Source organism: Triticum dicoccoides, chromosome 2A (genome assembly GCF_002162155.2).
Source record: "Triticum dicoccoides isolate Atlit2015 ecotype Zavitan chromosome 2A, WEW_v2.0, whole genome shotgun sequence".
NCBI classification, from domain to species: Eukaryota; Viridiplantae; Streptophyta; class Magnoliopsida; order Poales; family Poaceae; genus Triticum; species Triticum dicoccoides.
The window spans coordinates 65262008-65285447 of record NC_041382.1 but is presented as its reverse complement, the minus strand read 5'-3'; the positions used below and the strand labels follow the sequence as shown (position 1 = coordinate 65285447).

The following is a 23440-nucleotide window of genomic DNA, read 5'->3' as shown; positions in this document are numbered from 1 at the left end:
GATGCGCGCGCGCCGGAGAAATATTTATATGCGCTGGGTGGGGCGAGGAGGAGGAAGGAGGCGGGCTGGTGTGCGCGGCCGCGGCTGACCGCTTCAACGACAGGGACGACCGGTGCGCTCCCCGCGGGATTCGGCGTTGGCTTTGGCTGGCGAGCGAGCGATCGAGTGGCGTCCGGGCCGAGGGGGGGCGACCGTGTCGCCGACGCCAGTCACGCTGCCACCGCGTCGTCCTGGTCGCGCCCCGGCTGGCCCTTCTGGGCGTCCACCGTGGAGCCGCGTGTGGCCCCTTTTCCGCGGTGATCGTGCTGGTGACTGGTCGCGCCCGCCCGCTCACTGTCGCTGGGAGGAGACCATCACCAGGAAAAGTGAAGGAAACGGATGAAATCTGGCATTGCCATGCGCACTGCGAGCGCGCGCGCGCGCCGGGCCGTCGTTTTCCGAGCAGGTTCGAGACACCCTGCGCGCCTCGTGATGGTCGCAGCAGGAGTAAACTATGCGTCGTTCCGATGGATTTGGCATCTGGGCACAAAATCTTAGATCTGCGTTTGTTTTCGGGATGTTCTTTGTTTATCTTTGCTTCGGGCCACCCTCCACGCACGGAAGGGAAGCAAGCCAAGCCAAGCCGCGTTGTTTGGTCAACCCGGTCAGTGCGGAACGGAATAGTAGCAGGCGTTCGGTCTGTACTCCAAGAAGGGGTGAGAAAACGGAGTGAGGTGGAGTATAAACAAGGACTTGTCGTGGCGGCGAAAGTCGCGGGTGGCGACCGGAGGAAGTTGGGCCTCGCGCGACCCGTTCACGTACGTACGTAATAACGAGGATCGTTGCCATGTCGCCAATTGCCAAAGATGGCGCGGCACGGTCGCCAGCGACATCACGCCACACCGTAGCAGCGTCACGCGGGCCGAATAAATGAGGCGCCGCCGGCTGAGCTTGAGATGGAAAAAGGCGTTTTTTGGCGGCACGCTCTCTCTCGTCGCCGTCCTCGGTGCCACGGGGCGCGCGAGCCGCGCGTTTTTGTCAACGGCGACGAGCTCCGGGTTGCACGGCTGTGGCAGGTGGACGGTGGGCGGTGCCGCGCCGGCCGCCTGGCGTGGCCCCGCATACAACTGCAGCTGCCAACAGTCGAGGCGCACTGGCATGGCACCGCCACCGACCGGCGCGGGTCGTCACCTACCGCCGCCTAGTTGTTTTCGGTCCGCGGGGCCACACGGCCGCCCACACGGGGAGCGCGGCCGCTGGTCCCTTGCGCACGGGAGCCCTGGATATATTCGCCTGGTCGTGTACAACGTGACGATTCTGCGGCGGGAAAGATATCGCGTCCGCGTGTGCCCATGCATGGTCTGCAACGCCAAGTTGAAGGCGAGCGTGTGCCCATGATGTTCCTTTTTTTCTTAAAAAGAAAAAATCAGCAAAAGGGCAAGTGTATTTTTTAACTCCACACGGTGCAACTTATATATTTCAGTCCAAGATGAAGATGTGGGTCATGGGTGTGTCTAGTCAGAGCAACTCCCACCAAAGCACACATTGTCACGTGGATGTGTTCTGCAAAGCAGTGATAGGAGCCAGAGCCAATCAAACGCAGACATCAAATCCGGATCATGCGCTATGGCTGATGGTAGCCCAAACGGACTGGGAGAGGATAAATACACAAATGGGGATTAACGACTTGTTGCCGATGGAGACTGCTGAAGTAAACTAGTGATATTAGAGCATCTACAACCGGGCTCTCCAAACCCTTTGTAAGCCTGGACAGACAGTCTGGTCACCGACCGGTCAAGAAAACACGAACCATGTGGGCGCCACATAGCGTCGGTAAACCTCCGGGCTGACCAGAATCCCTCATATCTAGCTAAAAAGTGGGGCAGATATGGGGAAGCCCGGGCACGTTCGCCACGTCGGACTCGATAGGGAGGACACACCGTAAATTGCAACTTGTTGGACCAGCCATTTTCCTCTACTCTCTTCCCCCTCGTCCGTGCCGGCCCTCCCTTATCTTCGTTGTCGTACCGAGCCATCAACGCCATCAGCATGCGTGACAACACTTCTCCCCTATACTCTCGCCGCCACAGACACTCTAGTTAGCCCGAACACCTCCATGGTACATTCGGCTCCTCTCAGTATGCATCTTGCCCTCAATGAGCTCGACACATTGTTCGACCAGTTTTTTTGTGATTAACATCTCCGTTTCTTCGTTCGAATCCTACGAATCAACGATCTCCATTTGAATTAATTCATCAAGCTTTGTCGGTGCATAGTCCTCATTCGATGAACCATTCGAATCCATCGTCTTGCCTTCAAGGGTTCGATCGTGAGCATCCAACGAGAAATGGGCCGAGAGGTGGAGCACATTCTAAACTTCAAGGGTTCGATCAACAGTAGAAGAGTTCTAAACCGGGATAGGGTCTTCGAAGCACGGCTGCTCTACGAGGACTACTTTAATCCCGAACCAACATTCTTGATGAATGGTCTCGTCGATGCCTCTGTATGCCAAACTCTTGTTCTTGAGTGTGGTGGAAGGAGTGGAGGCACATTATCCCTACATTAAGTTCATCGGGAATTGTTGCGAAGAACTGTCGTTATTTGCTAAGCAGAAATGCATGGCTATTGTGAGCATGCTTGCACTTAGTACCGTCACCGATGCCGTTAGTGAGATGGTACGGATGGGAGAGAGCACATGCCTAAAGACAATTGTTAAGTTTGCCCGTGCTGTGGTGGAGGTTGTTTGGAGCAGAGTGTCTAAGAGAACCAAATGTGCAAGATGCATAAAAGGTTATTGGCTATTGAAGAGGCAAGAGGTTTTTCAGTTATGCTTGGTTCAATTGATTGCATGCATTGACAATGAAAGAATTTTCCCAAAGGTTTGTGCAGGATGTATCAAGGTCACACCGCAAAGAGGCCACCATCATATTGAAAAAGTGGCATCACATGACTTGTGGATTTTGCATGCTTTCTTTTGAACGTCTTTTTCTCACAACGACATTAATGTGCTTTAGTGATCTCCCGTGTTTAAGAGACTTTGTAGAGAAACGTCGTTGTGCAGCTTCAATGTCAACAGCCGTGACCACGGCATGGGGTACTACCTTGCCGATGGTATCTATTCTCAGTGTGGCGACATTTGTGAAGACCATATCTGATCCCTGCGGAAACAAGCAAATCCACTTTGCAACAATGCAAGAAGCAGTTAGGAAGGGCGTGGAGAGGGCATTCGGGGTACTCCAAGCTCATAGGGGAATTGTTCGTGGAGCTGCAATAATATGGGAATTAGAGACTTTATGGCAGCTAATGACATGTTGTGTCATCTCCCAGAATTCCAGAATATGATTGACGAGGATGAGGTGAAGGGGTAGCTCGAACCCATGGTTTTGGCAAACCCGGGGAACAAGTCAACAACCCGGAACAACAAGACGAATGTGAGCTTACTAATTTTCTGCAAATGCATGAGAATCTTCGAGATCATCACATGCACACATAACAATTCAATGATGTTGTAGAGCATATGTGGACCCACAACAAAAGCCAATGAATTATGCACTCTTTTTAATGTTCGAACTATGTATTTTTGCCACCAACGGTTGTTATTTACGTGTGATATTCAGGTGTATCATGGACGTGCATGGACATGCATTAATTTGAGAAAGTGCGCCTGTTTGACAGCCAATATGAGGGGCCGTCCGGGATTGTATGTGGTTGCGTCCACGGGTGTGTTCGTGGAAGTTTAGGGGTGCGGATTGGCCAAGTCTAGCTTAGATTGGATGAGATTCTACATGGGTGATTAGAGATTTTATGTTTTATGTTACCTCCATGCTAGTTCCTATTCAAAATTTAAGTATATAATAACTTATAAAAGTTACAATGGTCTTTCCTGTGCCACATTAATCACATATGTAAAACTCTCAGAGGTATGTAACTATACGAAACTCCAGACAAGGTCAAATTCAATGTATTTTGTGACGACTAATCATTGTAGCCAATGCATCGCCTTTTTTCTTCAGAAATTCACTTGGAAGAGAGGTTTTCAAGCTGAAATTCCATTAAAAAAGGCCAAGAGAAAAGGTGGGCAAGGTTTTACGTACATGGCAGACACAAGCGAGATGAGAAAAACCTAAGCTCACGAGCACATTACAACCCACTCACACAAACGAGAGCTAGGCTTCGACATCATCCCGATGATCGGTTGGTAGGCGCACAGGGTAGAGGACGGCATCGTCTTGCAGGCCCTGCAGATGAGTGAGAGTCACAGAGACTACCCCTAAAGACTATTTCGTTCGTGTGTCTGCATAGGTGCCAAAGACCTAGGAGGCGAGAAATTGTAAACCAGTGCGCCATGACGAGGCGGGAAGAGGGCAAATGGCAACATCGTAGGCAGTCGTGTGCGGTTGGGGGGGGGGGGCTCAATTCTGGTTCACTCATCTCAGATCCAACGGTTGGAATTGGAGGCAATGGACATGTTTTTTTTTAGGGATATGCTTTTGCTTTACCCATGTTGGCAGTGACAACTCAAGCATATCCAATTCGCGGGAAATCCTCTTTTCCCCTTGCATAAGAGGGACCCACCCGGCGGCGCGGCTAATCTGGCCATAACCAACCACCCACCCACTGGAAGTGGGCCTGACCCAGGCACCCAGCCCGCGTAGTTGACCGGACGCGGCGCGCCCCGTCCGTCCGTCGTCCGTCGCCTTTCCCCTCCTCCCCCAGGCCGCCCACCTCGCTCCACCAACCGCGCTCCTCGCCCACCGCCCGGAGCGGAGCTCGCCGGGGCGTCGCCGGCACCGCGCGCACCTCCGCGGATCACGCAAGGTGAGCTCCCCCACCCCCTCCCCGCGGTTTGGTCTCGCCCCTTATCTGAACTACGATTTACTGACGGACGCAGCGCTCGCGGGAAGTGAGAGAGCAGATAGACTAGCCCCGCGCCTTCGGTTCCTCGATCTGGGTTTGTCCGCTGGATTGGCTCTCTCTCTCGCTTACCTCTCGTTCCCCACTGCGGATCTCGTGGTTTCTGGGGTGATGGCTTGGTTGCAGTGATTTCGATGCGGTCGAGCGGGGAAAGAGTAGCGTGCGGTTTTAATCGTTGCTGTGTCAGTGGGGTGGAGTTCGATCTATATCGGGAATCCGTTGCTAATTGATTGGTTGTTCAGCAAAGGAATGCCGATGCTAGGCTGAGTCGAGGTGTTGAGCATAGCGTGGTTAGGATGGTAGGATTGTGGAAGTTGGAAGTACAATTTTGGACTAAAGGCACGTTGTCCTGCTTTTAGAAAGCATGTATGCCTTTGTGTTCTAAGAATCTGGAAGTAACTTTCGAGAAATCTTTTCTCCTTGATAGATTGCAAAGCTCCAGCTTCCTTGTGCTGGGAATTTAGTACACTATGCACACTGTTCACTGTTCAGGATGTTTGAGGGCATTCAAGATGCTCGAACTGCTGATGATGCAGTGATGCACCTTACATATCTGTAAGGCGTCGTTTGGATTATCGTTTCCATTACAAATACCCCCGTAAAACTAATACAGACCTCAGCCCGTCGTTTTGTTTTTGACCTGGAAATAGCTCTTGGCCTGTAAGTTACACGTGTAAATAAATTACACCCGTATTCAGTTACATCCATACCAATCGCGGCCTAAGTGGTGAAGCCGCAGAGTCATCCGCCGGCTTCTTCCTTGCTGATTGCTGTGTGGGAGCTTCAAATGAGGCCAGTGATAGGTGCTGATGGTCGGTGATGCAAACTGAGATCCTGCCAGTAGTCAACTGATTGTCCCTTAGTTTTGTTGATGTCGAGAGAGTTTTCCTGCAACACATGATTGCTTCTGGTGTCAGTGAAGGTTTAAATCCTAGCAAGATAAATATTCTTAGAACTGACTACAGTAACCGTTTGTACCATGTTCTTATAGATTCCCCTACAGAAGATATTGGTCGTTTGCACAGGGTATCCCTATCTAATACTTGTCCTGCAAATGTTGCTTTCCTTTTTAGATTTCTTCCAATACTAGATGAGACTGACAATTTATCTGTTCTGTGTCCGTTTTAGATTTCTGCTTCACGAGTCCAGGAAGAACAACACTGGCATCAAGCAAGTCATATTCAGCAGGGAACAGCAGCATCGTTTTGATCTGCCTTTTCGCAGGATACTTGGCCAATTCATAGTGGAAACTTCAACTTGTTCAAGGCCTCTCTGTTCACAGCAGTACATCATTTTACATCCTTGGAAATTGTGGAGCGAGCCTACTTGAGAATGCAATGTAGCAGGAGTCATTAGTTTCAGTAAGTCGGAGACTTGCCCTGGAGCTGCCATACTCGGCTGCATTGGCCTTTGATAGATGGTTTTTTCTCAGACATCCTCTCTGGCAGTAAAGCTTGCACAAGGACCCAAGCTCTTTACTACAAAGACAATTCTCCCCATGGATCCCCCGGGCGTTGTCTCCTCTGAAAATGCTGAATATGATTTCTCTGATGTTTTTGGTTCCAGTCCAGTCGAGACAGCAACAGAACTTTGTGTTGTTGATCCTGACAGCCCTGCAGCTCCCGTTGAGTCCCCTGAGGAGGTTTATAATGATCCTGCGGTCATCTTCAAGCGGTCACATTCTCTTGTTGGTCCATCATCACTTGTTAGCTGCTCTTTGGGACTTGGCAAGCTCACTCTAAACATAGCAGATGGATCATCAGAACTTGTAGGTCACACTACAGAAGAAAAGGAACTTAACCTAGAGCAGTTCAGTGATGAAGAGTTTGGTGATGCCGTGACTGAGGATGAGGGTGTTGGGCTTGATGACTTTGAAATCTTGAAGCTTGTAGGCCAAGGGGCATTTGGCAAAGTCTTTCAGGTGAGAAAGAAGGGTACTTCAGAAATATATGCAATGAAAGTCATGAGGAAGGACAAGATACTGGAGAAAAACCATTCCGAGTACATGAAAGCTGAAAGAGACATACTGACAAAAGTTGACCATCCTTATGTAGTGCAGCTGAGGTACTCCTTTCAGGTAGGTCATGTGTATACATATTGTCATCTCTGCGTTGGCATTCATATCTTGGTACAAACATTCAAACAGTTTGCCTGTGCAGACCAAATATCGACTTTACCTTGTCCTGGACTTCGTAAACGGGGGGCATCTCTTCTTTCAGCTCTACAAGCAAGGATTATTTAGGTGCTGTTTCACTTGTTAGTAATTTTGTTTGCTAAAAGATAGCTGCACATGCCTTTAAACTAAACCCTTTCATATTAACAGGGAGGAACTTGCACGAATCTATACGGCTGAGATTATATCTGCTGTAGCCCACCTCCATGCTAATGGGATTATGCATAGAGATCTTAAGCCCGAGAACATCCTATTGGATGCTGAAGGCCATGTAAGAATTCTTTGTTGCAACCAACAATCCCGTTTTGTCTTCTCTTTGATTATCTGACATCTATTTGCTTGTGCCGCTGTTATAGGCCATGCTAACTGACTTCGGCCTTGCGAAAGAATTCCGTGAGAACACCCGATCAAACTCGATGTGTGGCACTCTCGAGTATATGGCCCCTGAAATTATTCAGGGCCAGGGGCATGATAAGGCCGCAGATTGGTGGAGTGTAGGAATCCTCCTGTTTGAAATGCTGACGGGCAAGGTGAGTTGCATATTTGTATGGGATGTCAAGCTTATCATCCGAGAGGTTTTCTGTGCAGACGTGTCATGGCTTATAACTTCCTACTCTTTGCAGCCCCCGTTTGTTGGGAACAGAGACAAAGTTCAGCAGAAGATAGTGAAGGAGAAGTTGAAGCTTCCTCCGTTTTTGACTAGTGAAGCTCACTCACTGCTGAAAGGAGTACGTTTTCCAACTTGTTTGATTTCATTATACATCATGTAGTAACTCATAGCACAAATAGTACCATATAGTGGTCTTACAGAACAAAAAACAGCATGAGGGAAACTGGCCAGTTAACTGTTTTATTATCTAAAATATTGCAATATTTCAGTTGCTGCACAAAGAGGCCGGCAAGCGGCTGGGAACCGGACCTGGCGGCAGCGACGAGATAAAGAAGCACAAGTGGTTCAAGCCGATCAACTGGAGGAAGCTGGACGCCAGGGAGATCCAGCCGAGCTTCCGGCCCGACGTCGCCGGCCTGACCTGCATCGCCAACTTCGACGTGTGCTGGACCAACACGCCCGTGCTGGACTCCCCGGCCGCCACCCCCGTCACTGCCGGCGGCGGGCAAGGCAACTTCGCGGGGTTCACCTACGTCAGGCCCGCGCCGTTCCTCCATGACCTGAAGCCGCCCTCGAGCTCTAGCTAGGCTGCAAGGTTCACTCTAGTGCGCCCGAAACGGGTGTGCGCAATTTTGATCTAGTTCATTCACTGAACCGCTGTGTTCTATGGCCTGTATGATGTATAGATTCTTGTGCATCTGCTTTACTTGCGGCAATGAGAAGTTGGAAACAGAGAGCAACTAGAGAAGTTGAGAAGTCGGCCCTTTCTCTGCTCCTTTTTCACTCAATGATTCCTTTGAATTTGCCGACCAAAAATTCTATATCTATTCTATGTCCGACAATGACACCGACTACTAGGATGACCACGGTGAAGCCAAGGCCATGGACAAGCTCAACTCCACCTTCTGGCAGGGGGTCGGTCTGATCGGATGCGTGCAGTCGCGTGTCAAGAAGGTGGTGTTCGATCAGTTCACCGGGGGGACAAACCAGGTTGCGTTCCTGAAGCTGGCCCTTGGGCGAGCCGTGCTGCTGCTGCAGGAGGTGACAGTCATAAACTGCAGCCGTTGGCTTCCAAGAGAATGTGGGCCAGTAAGGTCTCGGACAAACCTTCTTTTGCTGAACTGCAGCCGTCGGCTTCCAAGAGAATGTGCGCCAAGACAAACTTTCACAGATTAGTGATATTTTGAATTGTTTTCATTTTTCACTCAATGATTCCTTTGAATTTGCCGACCAAAAATTCTATGTCCGCTGACAAATTCTTGAATTTCTGAATTGTTTTCATTTTTTTTCTGGATACTTTGAACTTCCTAACCAAATCCAGTCAGATTTTTAAGCTGAAAGTTGAGAAGCATGAATTTCTCAAACCAATGATCCACGTGAGCTGAAACTTTCTCAGATCAGTCATATATGCATTCTTCAATTTCTGGGATTTTTTGTAATATGTCTGGAAACTTTGAAATTTCTGTTAAAATTCAGTCAAATTTTGAAGCTAAACGTCCAGAAGCATGAATCTCTCAAACCAATGGTTCCCGTTAGCTGAAAGTTTCCCAGATTAGTTATATATCTGCGCTTCAATTTGTGGAATTGTTTCAAAATTTTCTAGGGAATGAACCTTGCCTATAGTCATATTGATACATGGATCTCTCAAAAGTTTCCCAGAACCATTTGGACAGCATTTAGACCATACCAGGGCTCAAAGCAAAGCACATACAACACATGGAGAAGCAACCTCCAGAACTCTTCTTGCCTACTGCCATACTGACATAATAATATTGACCTCGACAGAAATATAAATAACATCAAAGACTTGCTTACATGTGTTTCTCGCTGTGAATTCCACTACAGGTTGGAATACATGGCCCAAACAAAGGCTGGTGAAGATAAGGGGATGAATCATGGAAAACTTAAGAGCCATAAACAGAAATAGGCAAAAACATGCTAGAAAAGCTGGATTATCATAACCTGTATGTCACCAGCACAAAGCATGGCCTGAGCGTTCTAAAACAAGATTGGTAAAATGGCATCTCTTATAAGACATGATACACATTCGAAACACACACTACTACTGTCATCGAGCTTGGCTCTGATTTGTGAAACAACGTACTGATATTCAAATAAACTAGCAATCTGATTCAACACAATTTAGCAGAACAGGGAAAATTGACTTTTAACAAAACATCTTGGCCTTTTACATTAGTTCCAAATACCTCACTGATTTTTTTGAGGAACATTAGTACAGAGCCGTAATCAGCATACTAATTGCACAGAAACTAAACATCGATTATGCTCTCACCACCAACATCGATTATGCAGTCACACCATCATCACATACATACCATATTACTCCCTCCGTTCCTAAATATAAGTCTTTGTAGAGATTTCACTTGGTGGACTACATACGGAGCAAAATGAATGGATCTACACTTAAAATGCATCTATATACATCCATATGTAGTTGATAGTGGAATCTCTACAAAGACCTACATTTCGGAACGGAGGGAGTACAACCAAAAGCACCCTACTACATACATACCACGAGCCTATTTTCAAGTTGCAGCACAGCCCTAATAGGCACCATCTCCAACCCTCAACACATCAGCCTGACCTCCAGCATCTGCATCATCGGCAGTACTCTCATCGTGATGGCAATCTACGCGCCCTTCAGCTTAGGGTGTGTTTGGTTGAGGAGCCAACTGTCACGGAATGGAATGGTTCCATTCCAGAGGAACGGGTCGGTTCCGTTCTTGTTTTTGGTAGGTGCAAAAAAGTAGAACAGGTTGGTTCCATTCCAGTGTTTGGTTTGGAAGAATGGAATGAAGAATGGAAGAACAAAAATTCAAATTTTCGGCAGCATTTCATTTGTATTTTCAAGAAAAAAACAACATAACAATATATATTGACAAAGAACACAATTTCCAGCAATATCATAAGATGGCAATCATGTAGCAAGTTCATTTGGTACATCCAAAAGCAATCAGCACATACATGTCTTTCACATACAAATAGGCAGTACATGTCTTTCACATACAAATAACCAAGGAAAGTGCACTACAGCCATACATGTTCACATACCAAACATCCAAAAGCAACCCAATGGCACTACAGCCATACATGTTCACATACCAAACATCCAAAAGCAACCCAATGGCACTACAGCCATACATGCCAAGTTCACATACTTGACAACCATATCAAATTTAGAAGTTCTTCTTCACATACCTACTCACCCAAACAGATTTGTTGGTTTCGGAAAGCTTCATGAAGGCCCTTGCAGTCTTGGGGTTGTCAACAAGATGAGCATAGTAATGGGCAAGGTGCTCTTCATCAAATTCTTTCAAACAAGAGACTACATCCCAAAGGTCATCGGGTATATCATCATCATCTCCACCAGATTTCACAAGAGCTTCAGCCACAAGTTTAAACCCATCTTTGAGAATGGCACCTAGTGGATCCTCTAGAACTTTCACCACCTTGGCCTTCTTTTTTGGTGGTCCTTTGAGGTCAGAAGACTCACCAACTTGCGGTGACGTGTTGATCTCACCATTCACCTCACCATTCTCCTCATCATCGACGTCAATAGAAAGGAGATCATTTCCAGACCTTGCATTCATCCCTTTAGCCCCGGTTGTTCCAAAAATGGTCGCCATAGCATGAAAGTGTTCAATTGGGTTATTCAAGAAGGGAGCATCAGGTTTGTGGGTCTACAAAAATTTTGCAAGTCATTAGCATAATGAAGGTAGAAAATGAGATGATATCGTTCATACTATAAGAAGCTTACCATACAATGACCTGCATAGTGCTCATCGTTGAGCCTAATTGTGCAAGTATCTTCATCCCATAGAGCTCCACTTAAATTCTTCAAATTGACAACCCTGACCCAAATCTTCCTCCACTTCTTGAGATGGTTTCTAACTTGATCAGAGGTGATAGTTAGCTTGAATTGCTCGTTCAAAACAGCAGCGCATTGTTTGAGATGTGTCTCCCTGAATCCACTAGAAGTTCTCTTCCCTTTAGCAACAAGGTCAGCCAAAAAACCTAGCATAGTGTTGGTCATGGAAGTGGTCCATACAATGACCCCACTTTTCCCGGAGTTTCCACTTGCAGCGGTAACTTGAACATTGTCCATTTCTGTCCAGTCATCAAAAAATTGCAAAAGAATGGATGAAATCATCACAAATATATGGTTTGACATAATAAATACCACAATCAGTCCAGCCATCAAAATGTTGCAATAAAAAGGATGAAATCATCACAAATATATGATTTGACATAATAAATACCACAATCTGTCCAGCCATCAAAATGTTGCAATAAAAATGATGAAATCATCACAAATACATGGTTTGACATAACAAATACCACAATCTGTCCAGCCATCAAATGAATGCAAAGGTAGTTGCATAAACATTACAAATACATAGTGCACTGCACTCATAAATTGGCATATATAAGTTGCCTATCTTCCCACATTTGGGCAGCAATTTGTAGCCTATGGTCTACCAAGGCCCTATTGTCACTTAATTGTTGCCTTGATGTTCGAATTGGTTGGGTGGTCCATGTCACTTCCGGTATAATGAATTCATCGATCCCTTGTGATAGTGCATAATTATGAAGAACACAACAAGCTATAACAATGTCAACTTGGACCGGGAAAGTGAAGAATGGTTTGGCATCATCTAAAATTTTGAAACGCCTCTTGAGAGATCCAAAAGCCCTCTCTACCGTCACCCGTAGAGATGAGTGCCTAAGGTTGAATAGCTCCTTGTCATTTTGGACCGGATTGTTGCCCCACTCATTCAAATGATACCTCACGCCACGAAAAGGTGGTAAGAACCCAGGCTTGGTTCCATAACCGGCATCAACTAGGTAGTACTTTCCTAAAAAATAAAAATAAATATTGGTTACAATGGTTTCGTAAGGCAGTAACAGATGGACAATTTCTATCTAGGTCAACGTCTTACCAGGTGGTACTTGTAAGCCTCTCTCACGAGTTAATGCATCAGCTAAGACAGTCGCGTCGTGTGCGGACCCTTCCCAACCAGCCAACACATATGTGAAGCGGAGGTCAAAATCTACTGCTGCCATCACATTTTGAGTGGTAAAGGCCTTCCTACCACGAAAAGAAGGCTCCACATCTTTGGTAACCCCTGCTCGCACATGTGTACCATCGATAGCTCCAATACAATCCTATATAGAGACCAGTATTAAATGGCATATCATATAGCCTAGATAGCTAAGGAATAGTCTCTGAAATTACTTTAAAATATGGGTCAAATCGATGATTTCCTGCAATTTTTGCGGGGGTTTCCAATGATGGTGGCCTTATATAATCATTACGAAGCTCGCCTATGGCATGAAGAGCCTTTCTAAAATAGATGCTGGTTGTGCCATATGATCTACCAAAATTGGCAGAAACAACCCTATTCCGAAGGTTATGCCCAATTGTATGCAAAAACATTGCCAATTGTTGCTCCACACTAAGATGTGGACTATCTTCTAGCAAGTTGCGATCCCTCAATATGCCACACAAGCGAAAGAACGCTGCTCTTTCAAACCTTAGCATGTTTTTGCATAACACATCGCTTTGCCAAATTTTCTGGTTTAGATAGTCATATCTGATTCGATCTCTTTCATGCATTGGGCCATAGGTAATACGTGGTCTCCTCTTCCTTATAATTGCCCGAACAATGACTGCCATTGCAGCTAGTGCAACAAAAACAGCTGCTCCCCTAGCCATCCTTTTTCTTTTGTTCATCTTGCTGACCATCTACAAGTGATGCATACAGTCAAAAATATATGACTACTAATGACTTGTAACCATGGATCTGGTGAGTACACAGCCTCACTTATTAAATTTTTTGGGGTAATCATAGATCTACACAGTAGGCAGCATCACATATATATGGAACAAATAGAGGAGGAACATGGCACACACAGGAAATAAAAATCTGCCATCCATCCATTGTACCCATCAAGCGTATACAAAGGAGTAGGAACCATACCTTGGCTTCGTTGCTAGCCGCCAATCCAGATCTGTAGGCACACCTCCGGCCGCTCCTTCCTCTCCTGCCGCTGCCAGGTAGGTCTCCACCCGGTCCTAGGTCGCCGCCGAGCTGCAGATGTGCGCCATCTAGGGAGAGACGACGGGGAGGAGAGGGAATCGGCGCTGGAGAGGGAAGAGACGACAAGGAGGAGAGGGAATCGGCGCTGGAGAGGGAGGAGTGGCAGATCGAGAGAGGGAGAGATGTGGGAGGTTGGCGGCGCTGAGATGCGGGAGGGGGGCTGCGTGCGAGGGGAACGAGGGCTCGAGGGCTCGTTCTCTGTCGTCCGGCCGATTTGGAGGTATGCGTCGGTTCCGCATAATCACCGAATATTCGGTTTTCTGGGACTGGTGGGTTCTGGGCCCTTCGGCTAACTGAACACGGGAATGGGCTTTTGGAATGGGTCGGACCCATGACATTCTATCCCATGACAGCAACCGAACACACCCTTACAGCGTCTCCGCGCCTTGTTCCATTACCTCCTCCTCAATAGCCGTCTAATTTGTCGAAATTATGCACACAAAAAAAATTCAGATCTTCAGAAACTTGTTAGCAAAAGGAATAAACCTTGGGTCTTTATATTGGGTAACAAGTTGGAAAATTGCTTAGGAGGAAACACATGAAGAAGCTAGCAGAATAGCTGAGATAAAATACTACTCCCTCCATCCCATAATATAAGAGCATTTTTTACACAAGTGTAAACGCTCTTATATTATGGGATGGAGGGAGTAGGTCTTAAACCAAACAACACAACATGATGCATGGAAAATCGCCTGGAACTCTTTTCCCCAATGTTCCAATTAGCAGTATTGACCTCAAACACTCAATTCTGTATTTTTTAAGATTGTAATTTGCAGTACAAGAGTAAACACATAACAACACAAAGGCATACAATCATTTAGAAATGAATCACAGCAGAACTTAAAGTCATAAAAGAAATGGTGGCTTCTCGCTGCAGGACTTAATAAATTACCTAGTAGCGTACCAAGTTTCTAAGTCAAGTCAAGGAATAGAAACTCAGGTCTAGGTAGTGACAATCAAAAAACTACTTGCATTCAGCATGCGCCCTGAAGGATAGGCAACAAGTTCAAAACTTTTAACTATGTAAAAACATGGTTGCCCTGCATCTAATTTATCTTGACAGTCTTATTTCAAATCAAATAGTTCCCGAGCACATCAATTTTTCGCTATTTGCATGGCAACACCCTTGAGAAATTAATCAAGCTCACCCCTTCAATTATCCTCACAATATACACAGGAGATGCATTAGTGGTAGAAATTGCTTGGGTGTTTATTTGCAACCATACCAGTTATTCCTACTTATATTCATCTGGAGTCAATATGATAAATGGATTTGTAGGTGTAAAGATGAACAAAACGTGACTTCTCTGTCTCATTATATCTATCAAAAGAGATAAATAAACTCCTGCTACCCGCAACGATTGTTTCCAAGTTGAAACAATCCGGAGGTGAAAATAATTTTAGACTTGTATTCCTTCTCGATTAGCTTGACCACAACAACAATTTTTGCCAAAATGGTCCTCGTGATCTAGTGTTTTTTATGAATTCATGATGCCTCCAAAATGGTACTCGTCGTGTTCAACATCTTTCCTTGTGTCCTATTAAAGTAGCATTTAGGACAGACTAACAAACAAATCACAATAATGTTCCTAAGCCTGATCAGCTCTATCACAAGCACAAAAGAATTAACAACTATGAAACGTGTAAATGAGAATCAGTGATTATAGCCAACTATCAAGCATCAGACAAGCTATGTGAGAAGAATGAAGAGCAAGCAACAGAGAGTTTACCATTTGATATTGTCGGTGACGACAATGATGGTGGATAGTTGCTATATGCGAAGCTCTGCACTGTGGAAGCACACACTCTCTCAATCTTTAATGTTTTCATGTCCAACGTGCATAAGTCTGTGCATAATTCTTCGTCGAAGGATGAGAACCCCCAGTGATTCAAAAGCAAATGTGTCCCCATCGACTGTCTGAGCACGTACCCAGATCCCGGTGAGGGTGGGATTACCTTATCCTTTTGCCATTGGCTGGAACTCCCATTATTGTTTCTCCAAATGGTATAAATGTGGCCGCGTGGGCCGTATGTAAGGACAACCAGCCCGGGCCTGCCTTCTCCTGCCTCCACCATGGTTATATGTCTGTAACAAACTCTGGGTTCAGCTGGGGGTTCAGCAACGGAGAACTCCATCTTACGGGTGTTGAGCACCAACATTTTTATTCCATGCTTCGAATTTGGCAGCCAGTAAAAGCAGCCATACGCGTATTGGCGCTGGCAGAAGAGTGTCGTCTCTGTCGATGATAGCGAGCCAGCTGACAAATTGGTCCAGGTAAGGGATCGAATGGCTTGCCATTGTCTGGTGCTGGAAGAGAAGACATAGGTGATGAGCTTATCTTCATAGTGCCCCATCCAGATCACTCTGAATGACGTCTCTTCAGCGGCTGTTGACTCATCGTCCTCATTGCCGCCTTCGGGAACAAGGAAAATCTCGCATGAATGTGGGCGTGGCCCCTCCACGGTAGCTACTACGTCGTCAGGGATTGAGGGAAGCATGAGGTACCTCCGGTGCAAAGGGTCGCACACCACCGTCTCTGTGAAGACGACTCCATGAGAATCTTCCAGGGGCATCCCGCGGAGGAGGACCCGGCCGTCGCGGACGTCCCAGACAGCCCAGCGGTGAGCGGGGCCGGGGGGCGGAAGGAACGAGAAGGAGAAGTCGGCGGCGAGGGCGACGGCGCTGGCCGCAGATGCGGAGGGGTGAGGCCGCTCGGCGGGGTCGAAGCCGGTGTGCGGGCCGAGGAAGCCGAGGAGGGGCGGCGCGTGGAGCTTGCGGAACTGCCTGAGGAAGGAGCGGTCGGCCACGACGCGGCGGAAGGAGACGCAGGCGGCGGAGGCGAGGACGAGGTCGGCTGGGGTGGGCAGGCGAACGAAGATTTCGGCGAGGAGTTCGTCGGGGATCGGCAGCGAGGCCATATCCTCGGGGGCGTGCCGCCGCGGAGGGCACTGACGGCGGTGCTCCGCTGAGTTGCGGCCCATCCCGCCGCCGGTGGCGAGAAACCCTATTTTGGTTTTAGCACGGGATTTGGGGAAGAGGAAGGCAGCGGTTACGACTGGAATTTGGTCATTTTGATGGGCCTTTTGGCAAATGTACAAACTCCCCACGCCCAGTACGATGACTGTCAAACGCATGCAAAATCTCTCTTTGTTTTTTCTATATCTATATCTACTAGTTGATTGTCCGTGCATTGCCACGGGGTATCAAATTTATATATACTCAAAACATAAATACACCATTGTAATCCTCGAAACATAAAGGCATGGACCAAAACTTTGACCTCAATTAAAAAAATTGGATTCTGAATTTGTTGTAATCCGAATTTTTAGCATGCAATACAGAATCATTGGTTGTTTCCTCAACTAAAAAGAATGTGTTGCATGCTAAGTCAGTCGGGTGTCATTCATCTCTGACATAAAATTCAGAGTGTAGAGCCAGTAATTAAGTAATCAACCGTTATGGACAGCCACACTCCAAATTAGAAAAAAGAGGGGGAAATGTAGCATCAATGTTAGTTAATGGAGTAGACCCACAAATCAAAATAGGAGAGAAGTGATGCAAATTTTCCTCAAACGCAGTATTACATCACCCATGCAGTGGTGAAAAAAGACAGTATAAAATACATGAGAAAAAACACAAGACACATCATCTACGGGAATCATCTCTAGCCGTAACTCTTAATCAGACTAACCCAATAGGAGCATACCTGCAACCAATGGGGAGATCAGAAGAATAGCATTCCACGGGCTTATTCATCGCCCCAGCCCGGGTGCAGCCGGATCGACCTCGTCGTTAGTAGCAGGATGGAGGCTCAGGTCCACATCGCGTGGTCATCTCCTCCATACACCATATTGGATGACTCCGTCCAGCTGAAGTCGATGTCTCACCCATTAACCGCGATCTCCATGTGGCTCCTTCGCGTTGTGCTTGGCCCTGGTTCATCATGGACTAATGCACATTGTAGAATTCATAACAAAATTCTAACCGTAATTCATATCTGGTGCATAGTATCTAATTCCTTACTCGTATAAACAATTGAAAATGTCATTCGTCATGAATCAACATCTTTTACAGACACATATTACATAAATCATAAAAAAAATTCTAACCTAATTTCACATCAAGTGCATAGCATCTAATTCCTTACTCGTACAAATGATTGAAAATATCTTCATGAATCAACATGCCGCTTGAATACAGATATCATGCATCTTTATATACATTGCATCACTTATATAATCTCCGGTCTAAAATCACACTCCAATGTATAGTTCCCTGAAAGATTCTCCATAATTGCATGTTAGATGAATTCTAGCATATGAACAAGTTATCCGGAATCAAGGTGAAGCAAATGATGGCAGAAAACATAGCTTATTTCCAAGAAAAATCCGGAATCAAGCAAAAATAAGTTCTTATGATTCCTGTTGTGATCAAGTTACTGGAATTGGAATCTTGCAAAAAAATTAGTTCCACAACGTGGACATTCAAGATAATTTAACTCGCTGGATGTTATCTCCTTAAAGATAATTTCACATGACATGACTCTGGATTCCTCTTCACTAATTAACAAGGTAATAGATATCGCATAGCAGAAATTGTTTTGACAGGATTATTAAGCTTAATCGTGAAGCACACAAGGCTGCACTTAGTAGCGAGCAATGTTCAGCTCCGTCACTACAACACGATCATACATCAGGAATAAGCAAAAAATACAAGGCAATGCAAAATCACAAAATCCATGGGGCATTGTTCAGCCGCATCACTGCAACACGATCAAGCCGGAACAAAATTGCAAAATCGCGAATCAATCAGCCAGCAGAGAGTTGAGGAGGACAAATTTAGCATCAGGCCACAACAGAACCTTGCTGAATCTGGGAAGGGGGACCCCTAGGGGGGCGGGGAGCGAGGTTCGGTGATGTGGGCGATGACCGCTGGCTCCACTTCGTCCAAGGGAGAGCACGGGGTAGGCAGTGTAGCGTGTGGGGCGGCGCGGCGCCGCAGACCGTTGAAGTGGCGTCGGATGAAGAGGGGAGCATCGGCGAGAGGCATGTAGTGCCCGCACGGGCAACACGGCGGCGGATCGAGAGGCACGGGTGGGGAGACAGTTGTTTTCCCGGTTTAGTTTCTTCGTTTTTTAGTGCGGGGTTGCGTAGAGTTTTTTTTTTCTCGCACGAGTTCAGGCGAGGAAGTAGCGATCGCACGAGATGGTGGGAACAGGAGGTCAAAACATCACGACGTTCGATTCTCCTTTAATAGTAAAGATACTACTACTCCCTTCGTTTCGAATTACTTGTCGCAAATATGGATGTATCTAGATGTATTTTAATTCTAGATATATCCATAGTAATTTAAAATGGAGAGGATATTAAACAATCAAACTAATTCTTTTCTAAAGCCCCGAAACTGTACCCAGCCTGATTAGCACCACTAGATTAACCTCATTAAAAAATCTAATGGTTACAACTGATTCAATCCCACTCAGATGTGCAATTAGCAATTTAATATGGCTGAACGCACTCCATCCGTAGAGGAATATTTCACCCGTGCGTCCCACTAATCCCACCAATCACACTAATCCCTCCATATCAATTCTTCCCTTACCAAAATTCCTTATCCCAGCGCCCCATCAGAGGCACGCACGCCGCTCCATTGAGTCATCGCTAATCGCTCCTCCGCTCCGCTTGCCCTCCACGCCCACGCGACGCCGCCTTCACCAAAGGAATCAGAGGTCGCCGCTCCTCTCTGTTCCGTTCAGGAGCTCGCTAGAAACACGTCGCCAGTTCTCTAGGTCTTTGAACGAAGCCGGAACAACACACGCCGACGGTCACTAGGCATAACCAGCAGGACGCTCCTGCTGCCGCTTCGCAGCCGGCGGCCAGTAGAGGTGAGCCACACGTCCGCGGGCCGCCTGCCTGCCGAATATATCTTTCTCGTCGCTCCGTCAGGAACGACCACTATAGGGGATCTCAAGTTGGTCCTGACTGCGTCGTTGGGTCTCTCTTTCGATCTCCTGTTCATTTGATTTTTATTTATGTTTCCAACTAGGATGTCTGATGCGATGGAGTTTGTTACCCGATCCATGTGTCAAACAAGCATCTATACTCATGTTTCTCTTCGGTGATGTGCAGGTGCCGCGGTAGCGGCTGTGATGCTGAAGGTCGCCGCTGCCGTTGCCGGCCGCCCCGGTGCAGGAGGAAACAAGCGGGTTCTTTGGGACATCAACAACATCGTCCACGCCCACTTTCTCGATGGCTAAGGCGTTGTTTGGATAGTGGAGATTAGTGATAGGATTATAGAAAATGAGTTTTTACCCAATTTCTAGGAAAACCCGTTTTATGTCAGTTTATTACGAATAACCAGTTTATAAATAACTACGTTTGAATGGAAATTTAGAAAACTGGTCGGCCCGGTTCCTTGTTTGGATGCCCACGACTACTAGCTGCTCCTATTCCTATTCTCCTCCCGTGAGTGACTCACTTTCCCCAAACCGCACACCATGGCCTCATCCATCCAAGCTCGTTGAGCTGCTGCTGCCCTCCGATTCCTCCTCCGCTCGCTCACACCGCTGCTCCCTCGTCTCGCCCGTGGAAGAATCCGCGCATGGACGCCGGGTACGACGCGTCTCCGCCGTCCTGGACACCGGTTGCTGCCGGACTCCCAGGTCGCCAGGTACACGCCGCCGCGCGTGGACGCCTACTACTGTGTGCCTCCGCCCCCTGGATGTTGGTTGCTGCTCGCCTCCCCTCCCCTGGACGCTAGGTCCCCAGGCGTACTCCGTTTCGTCGGCCGTCGACCCCGCACAAGCTGTACCTAGCGAGCGGTCCTGCTTCAGGTCAACGCACAGGCCTGCCTCCCCTCAACGCCGGCCGTGCAGGCTGCACCGACATCAGCCTGTATCGGCGGCGCCGGGGGCAACAGGCAGCTGTAGTGGATGGGGATTCCAAGCTAGCAGATGGGGATTCAAAGGAGCAGGTATGTTTGATTATTATTTTCAAGTTTTGTACTAGTAAATTAACATGAGCTACATCATGCACTTGACGAGAGAAGCTACAGTTATCTTCCTTTTTGGTTTCTTAGCATGTTTTCATGGTCTACATCACGCACTTGCGGAGAGTATACTACTTCATAACTGACAGGACTTAGCAATTAGCTACATATCTACTTGGTCCATTGAAGAACCTAGTGCATAGGTACAAGGGGAACACTTGAATGTCACATAAAAATGCACCAATTTGAAGTAGTTTATTGGTTGCTTTACTTGCTGAAAAGATTGGTAGACAATAACATTTCATCTTGTAGCTCCAGATAAAGAGGGAGAGGCAGAGGGTGAGAGAGATAGAGAGATAGAGCATATAAGCCTATAAAAGAATGGGAAGTTCATGTCCATATAAAGAATTAAAAGTTGCAACAATAATTATGCAGATATATCTGCAATTGAAGATGGAAAACAAATATTACAGTATTTAATCATCTTCTAGTTGAGCACTATGTTGTTGATGTTTAGTCCACAACTCTCGGGCGATGGCAGCACGAACTCTCTCACCAGCAACTCTATCATCTTCTCTTGCTTGCCCATGAACTTGTTGATCACCATGGTCAGTGTTTTGTTCTGTTTCCCCATGCTCATAAAGTTATGAACTTGTTGATCACCAATAACTCATCATAGGGAAGTTCATAAGGAAGGTTAATCATCCTGATAAAGGTCGAGTAACTCATCAGGATGATTAACCTTCCTTATGAAGTTGTGGATAATGCAACAAGCCATAACAATTTTCACTTGAGTTCTGTATGGATAAGGAATTCCTCCTTTCCTACTTAGAATTGGAAAACGAGCTTTTAGAACACCAAAAGTTCGTTCAACAACATTCCGCAACTATGCATGTAGATGGTTGAACAAGTCCTTCTCACTAGTATATCACCGATTACTTCCATGAAAAGAAGCAATATGATAGTGATCTCCACGATACGGGGCAATAAATCTTGGAGTATTTGCGTAACCTGAATCAACAAGGTAAAATTTACCTGCACATTAATTTCATATCAAACTCAGCATCTTTATATATATTGTAGATACACAAATAATTGTACTTTACCTTCAGGAACAACTAAACCCCCACTAGTCAGAACCCATCTTAGAACAGTTTGATCCGATGCAGAACCCTCCCATCCAGCAGCGACATAAGAGAATGTCATGTTAAATGACACTACTGCCATTACATTTTGAGACGGATAACCATGTCTGTTTCTATAAGGAGTTTGCTTATCAAGCCTGACTTTTGCCTCCATTACATTTTGAGACGGATAACAATGAACAATACCAAACTGAAAACAATATTTATTACTTCACACAAACGGACAAAATATAAGTGAAATTGTTTTCTGAATCTTGTAAAGTGCGACAACGACTGAAATAAAATACTATGCTCAAAGGTGTATTACAAAAATTCTAAGGATCAAGAATCCAGAGCTTCCGCGTCTCTTCATCCATCTCAATGAAAATGGCCCGTTTATCACCATCTGTAAATGACTTTACCGCTTTTAGTTTCTCACTGGGATCTAGATTACTCATACTATTTAGTATTGCCATACAAGATTTAACCGAGTAAGCTTCAGTTTGTTGTGCTATTGTTTTCTTTGCTTCAGCAATGCTAAGTGATGCATCTGCAAGGCGATCAATTGCTATTATGGCATCATCGGCTGTCCGTTTTTGTCCTCTTGCAGTTTCCTTGGATCCACTTCCAGGGGACTTTTTTTTTCTCGCTCAATGGTAGTTGACTTCTTGGTGAAGACACCAGGGGAAGCATTGATTTCATCAGAATCGATGTCATGTACTTCAACTTCCGCATTGAGATCAATTTGTGAAGATTTGGTCGTACATGCACCATGTTTTCCTTTGCTAGATACAACACCAGCTCCAGATGCTGTTGAACTAGCACATATGGCTTGAAGATCTATCCAACTAGGCCACACCTTATCTCGATATTCTTGGATAGCCTTATCCTTCTGCAAGTTGTTTAATGTTTTTGTTAATAATAGGATATGGAAACTTTATATGAATTCTACTTGAACAAACTTACCTTAATTAGTTCTTCCCAAATATCTTCTGGAGCTTTTATCATTTTGTCGTCGTCATCCCAACCAAATCCCGTGAGTTCTAGAAGTCTGTCCATGGTGCTGTTGCAACTCCTGTAGTACTTATGACGATTTTTCAGTTGTTGTAATTCAAGTTTTTCTACCCTTGAATCATTGAATTGTTCTAAGATATCACGCCATGCTTTCTTTGTGTAACCTGTTCCTTCTTTTCCTCCATGTAGGCTTTGATCTTTTAATATATTCAGCAGTATTTTGTCCTCTAAAGATTTCCATACATGGCGCTTAGCTTTATCTGTGTTTTCCTTCTTAATTTTTTTCCTTCTCATCATCCATATTTTTCTACAGAGGGGATACAAGAAGCAATAATGGAAGATGAGTCATTTGGTTCAAAAGGAATAAATCTACGAAGTGGAAGAAAATGAGCATGCCACTAATCTTTTGTTCATGCTATGACTGGACACTTGAATTTTTGTCGCTTGTCTGTCTAACGGGATGTCCCGTTCACATCCCTTATCAGTTATTTTCCTAGGTTGCTGCCAAGATCTTTA

The 23440-nt window shown here is 46.0% G+C and overlaps 3 protein-coding genes and 1 pseudogene across 3 annotated transcripts; 1 reads left to right on the top strand and 3 right to left on the bottom strand.

The window, feature by feature from the left end:
• Positions 1-4622: 4622 nt before the first annotated feature.
• LOC119353268 (serine/threonine-protein kinase AtPK2/AtPK19-like) lies at positions 4623-8477 on the top strand. Its single transcript, XM_037619863.1, has 7 exons — positions 4623-4797; positions 6022-6970; positions 7053-7135; positions 7217-7337; positions 7423-7596; positions 7690-7794; positions 7946-8477. The coding sequence occupies exons 2-7, from the start codon at positions 6311-6313 to the stop codon at positions 8261-8263; spliced, it is 1461 nt and encodes a 486-aa protein (XP_037475760.1). The 5' UTR covers positions 4623-4797; positions 6022-6310; the 3' UTR covers positions 8264-8477.
• Positions 8478-10600: 2123 nt separating this feature from the next.
• Positions 10601-16841, bottom strand: LOC119353266. The gene is made up of 3 exons (XM_037619861.1): positions 15529-16841; positions 11455-11804; positions 10601-11377 (listed from the first exon to the last, which is right to left on the bottom strand). The coding sequence occupies exons 1-3, from the start codon at positions 16778-16780 to the stop codon at positions 10874-10876; spliced, it is 2106 nt and encodes a 701-aa protein (XP_037475758.1). The 5' UTR covers positions 16781-16841; the 3' UTR covers positions 10601-10873.
• LOC119353267 (protein ALP1-like) lies at positions 11814-13671 on the bottom strand. The gene is made up of 3 exons (XM_037619862.1): positions 12934-13671; positions 12638-12863; positions 11814-12553 (listed from the first exon to the last, which is right to left on the bottom strand). Exons 1-3 carry the CDS (start codon positions 13441-13443, stop codon positions 12108-12110), a joined length of 1182 nt encoding a protein of 393 aa, XP_037475759.1. The 5' UTR covers positions 13444-13671; the 3' UTR covers positions 11814-12107.
• A 4421-nt stretch (positions 16842-21262) lies between the features above and the next one.
• Positions 21263-23225, bottom strand: LOC119357601 (annotated as a pseudogene).
• Positions 23226-23440: the final 215 nt, after the last annotated feature.

Excerpts from the sequence above, each read along its gene's own strand:
- LOC119353268 (XM_037619863.1), top strand. The coding sequence starts at position 6,311 with ATGGTTTTTTCTCAGACATCCTCTCTGGCAGTAAAGCTTGCACAAGGA. Across the intron at positions 7,597-7,689 it reads TTGAAATGCTGACGGGCAAG|CCCCCGTTTGTTGGGAACAG; the intron begins GTGAGTTGCATA and ends TACTCTTTGCAG. Across the intron at positions 7,795-7,945 it reads CTCACTCACTGCTGAAAGGA|TTGCTGCACAAAGAGGCCGG; the intron begins GTACGTTTTCCA and ends GCAATATTTCAG.
- LOC119353267 (XM_037619862.1), bottom strand. The coding sequence starts at position 13,443 with ATGGTCAGCAAGATGAACAAAAGAAAAAGGATGGCTAGGGGAGCAGCT. Across the intron at positions 12,864-12,933 it reads GATTTGACCCATATTTTAAA|GATTGTATTGGAGCTATCGA; the intron begins GTAATTTCAGAG and ends GTCTCTATATAG. Across the intron at positions 12,554-12,637 it reads AGGCTTACAAGTACCACCTG|GAAAGTACTACCTAGTTGAT; the intron begins GTAAGACGTTGA and ends TTTATTTTTTAG.
- LOC119353266 (XM_037619861.1), bottom strand. The coding sequence starts at position 16,780 with ATGGGCCGCAACTCAGCGGAGCACCGCCGTCAGTGCCCTCCGCGGCGG. Across the intron at positions 11,805-15,528 it reads GTCACCGACAATATCAAATG|AAATGGACAATGTTCAAGTT; the intron begins GTAAACTCTCTG and ends ATGACTGGACAG. Across the intron at positions 11,378-11,454 it reads ACTATGCAGGTCATTGTATG|ACCCACAAACCTGATGCTCC; the intron begins GTAAGCTTCTTA and ends AAATTTTTGTAG.